The sequence below is a fragment of the Microtus ochrogaster genome, chromosome X (assembly GCF_000317375.1).
Source record: "Microtus ochrogaster isolate Prairie Vole_2 chromosome X, MicOch1.0, whole genome shotgun sequence".
Taxonomy (NCBI): Eukaryota; Metazoa; Chordata; class Mammalia; order Rodentia; family Cricetidae; genus Microtus; species Microtus ochrogaster.
Genome location: NC_022026.1, coordinates 46,730,311 through 46,733,633, shown reverse-complemented (window position 1 = coordinate 46,733,633; position 3,323 = coordinate 46,730,311). Strand labels below are relative to the sequence as shown.

General features: G+C 39.1%; 1 protein-coding gene across 2 annotated transcripts in view; it reads right to left on the bottom strand.

The window, feature by feature from the left end:
* Positions 1–1,554: 1,554 nt before the first annotated feature.
* Positions 1,555–3,323, bottom strand: part of Syap1 (synapse associated protein 1) — a 34,187-nt gene continuing 32,418 nt past the window's right edge. For both annotated transcript variants that reach the window (XM_005358773.3, XM_026784893.1), the window contains exon 9: positions 1,555–2,747. In XM_005358773.3, the coding sequence (XP_005358830.1) occupies positions 2,620–2,747 (128 nt within the window). In that variant the 3' untranslated portion in view covers positions 1,555–2,619. The remainder of the gene's footprint in view (positions 2,748–3,323) is intronic.

Below are 3,323 nucleotides of genomic sequence, written 5' to 3'. Positions count from 1 at the left end.
TGCCTCTGCCTCCCAAGTGCTGGGATTAAAGGCGTACGCCACCATCACCTAGCTATTTTTTGGTTTTTCAAGGTAAGGTTTCTCTGTGTAGTCCTGGCCATCCTGGAACTTGTTCCATAGCCCAGGATGGCCTCAAACTCAGAGATCCTCCTGTCTCTGCCTCCTGAGTGCTAGGATTAAAGATATGTGGCACCACTGCCCAGCTTAACTTTAACTTATCATTGGGGCAGGAGAGACAGTTATACTGATTTTGCAGAGAACTGAAATTCAGCTTCTAGCACCTATGTTGAACAACTTACTGCCTTTTGTAACTACAGCTCCAGACAATCTGATATCCTCTTCTGGCCTCCATGGATACCTACACTCATATGCATACACACACACACACACACACACACAATTGTGTGTGCCTGTATGTATATGGACATGTTCACCATGGTGAGAATGTGGAGGTCAGGGAACAATTTTTGGGAGTTGGTGCATTCTTTCCATGAGTTCTAGTGGAATCAGGTTTGCGTGGCAAGTGCTTTTATCCAATGAGCCAACTCATCTGCTTAAAGTTAACTTTCAACAACTGAGATCACCCACTTCATAAGAGAATTTCAACTTGTTTGTTTTGAATTTTTTGAGTTAGGGCTTCATGTAGCCCAGGCTGGCCTTGAATTCACTATAAAGTTATATTTAGTCTGAACCTGATTTTCTGTATCTACCTTCCAAGTTCTGAGATTACAGGCATGTACTACTAAGCCCAGGCTTATTTTTCTTCCTTCTCTGAAATCTTCATTTCTTTGTGTTTATTCATCAGTAAGAATTTTCGTGTAAGCCAGGTATAGTGGTGCATCTTTCCTCTCAGCATTTGGAAGATAAAGGCAAGCATATCTCTGAGTTTGATGATAGCTGGAGTTACATAGTGAGACCCTGTCTTTAAAGAAACAAAAAATAGGCTGGGTATGGTGGTGGTCCTTTACACAAAGCACTCAGGAAGCAAAGGCAAGCAGTTCTTTGTGAGTTCTAGGCCAGCTTGATCTCTATAGGGAGACTTTGTTTCAAAAAAAAAACCAAATATATACATATGCATGTATTAAGAACCAGGCATTATCATGCTTAGATTTCCTATGATTCTTAGCTGCTTAAAAATCATTCCAACATATTCCTTTCCTCTACACCACATTAACAAATCATCACTCAGATGCAGAAGCAGAAATAGGAGGATTACTTTAAATTTGAGACCAGCCTGATCTACACAATGAATTCCAGGCCAGCCAGAACTACAGGAGACCCTGTCTCCAAACCATATTAAACTTAAATGAGCACTTTTTGCTTTAGTAGAGTGGTTTCTGATGTTGCAAGTGGAAATCCTTTCAATTGGGTCAATGGCCTCATAGAATACTTACACTTATTGATAAAAGGAAGTGACATGAGGTGAGGCAGTCTGGTTCATTTTATCGGCCCTTATCTGAAACGATGAACACGAGAGTAATGCTTACATCCATTCTTGGTTCTCTCACTGACCACCTATGCCAGAGGACCATAGACTAGTTTTTACAGATATAAGAATATAAATACATACAATTTCCTTAGAAAGAAATGTCTTGATTTTATTCCCATTATGAAATAAAGGTGTTGTGAAAATACAAAAGGTGAACGCTAGTTAGTTTTCTAACATTAAATCACCTTGCCCTTTTAAAATGATCACATCCTATGAACAGATGCCTGTAGGCATAGGAAAATACAGAACGGATTAATTAGGAAATTCTAGAACTTATACTCCAAGGAGGATCATTCTATAGAGGCTAATCATTTAATTAAGACATTTATACATAGTGACCATTACCATGAGAACAAACCTTAAGGTAAACAGGCTTCTTTAAGGTTGTTAATACAAAAAGGATTGATGGTCCCAGTTCTTACAAAAAGTCTGATGTTGAATTTGTGGTATACTTAACAAAATAGAATGAAAAGGTTCTAGGGGAAAGTAAAACTTTCTTTAAACAAATCTACCTTGCTTCTTTAGCTGAGATAATCCTGGGGCATTGTAAATGACAGGCAAGTGCCTACCACAACTCTAGTCCTGCACAGTGCTTCCTAACGTTGAATTGGGTGATGTCTATGTCATTTAAGTGAACTTAATTACCTCAGCTTTTGGCTTTCAGACAGAATTTTAGAAAATATCAGGCAAGAAAATAGTTTTGAAAGTGCTTTCTCTTGAGTTCTTTGGTATAATTTGGTCATTCTGATAGTAATTAAGCCATTAAGTATTTCAACCATGTATCGACAAAAAGGCAATGAGTATGTATCTATGCTTAGAAAACATGACTAAAGAATAAATTATGTTGCCAACCTTGTGGAAAACAAACTCTAGCATTTTACTTGTGTTTCTGTGGTATAGTGAGTTCTGCTGTCTATAACAACATTGCTAATTTGATTTATATGAAACGTTACATACAATATCCTGTTATTTTTGATTATTACAACAGCTGTTCTACATACTTTAGAAGAGGCAAGTTTTAGCTTGAAAAAGAATAATTTCAAATTGCATAAAGTTACACTTTTTTGCGTCTTCTGATTCAACGAGCATCAAAATTTAATTTCAGCACAATGTTAAGAATGGGCTTGGAGCTAATTCTCCTCCTGCAGCATCTTTTCAATTTCTTTATCCCAGTTTTCATCTCGCTTCTCAGAGTCTGCGACCACTTCATATTCCTGAAGCTCCTGTTGTAGTTCCTTTTCCCAATCAGCAGAATCTTCTACAGAAAACAAAGGGAGAGGCAAAGAAAGGTGCTCTTTGAACTCATAATACTTGTAACATTTCATTCAGTTGTAACACTTGACACAAGGCCTAGCCATTTTTTTTGGGAGTACCAGGCATGGGAACCCAGGGCCATGGGCATTGCCAGGTAAGCACTCTACTATTAAGCTACATTTCCAGCTCCCCATTTCCTCCTCATTTTAAAATGTGAAAGTATGTGTGGAGGTCAGAGGATAATTTCCAGGATTTGGTTCTCTCTTCCTACCATGTGGGTCCTAGGAATCCAACTTGGGTCATCAGGCTTGGCAGTGAGAGTGGTAACCTGCTGAGCCATCTCTCTGGCTTTTGTCTTTGAGACAGAGCATCATGTATCCCAGGCTGGCCTCCAATGCAATATTAGCTGAGGATGAATGTGAACTGCTAATCCTGCTTGATGGAGGAAGGTCATTGGTTAATTAAATAAAGAAGCTGCTTGCCCTGATAGGTTAAAACATAGATGGGAGGAGTAAGCAGAACAGAACTCTGGGAGGAAGAGGAAGTGAGCTCAGAGACTCCTCAGCTCTCCTCTCGGGGG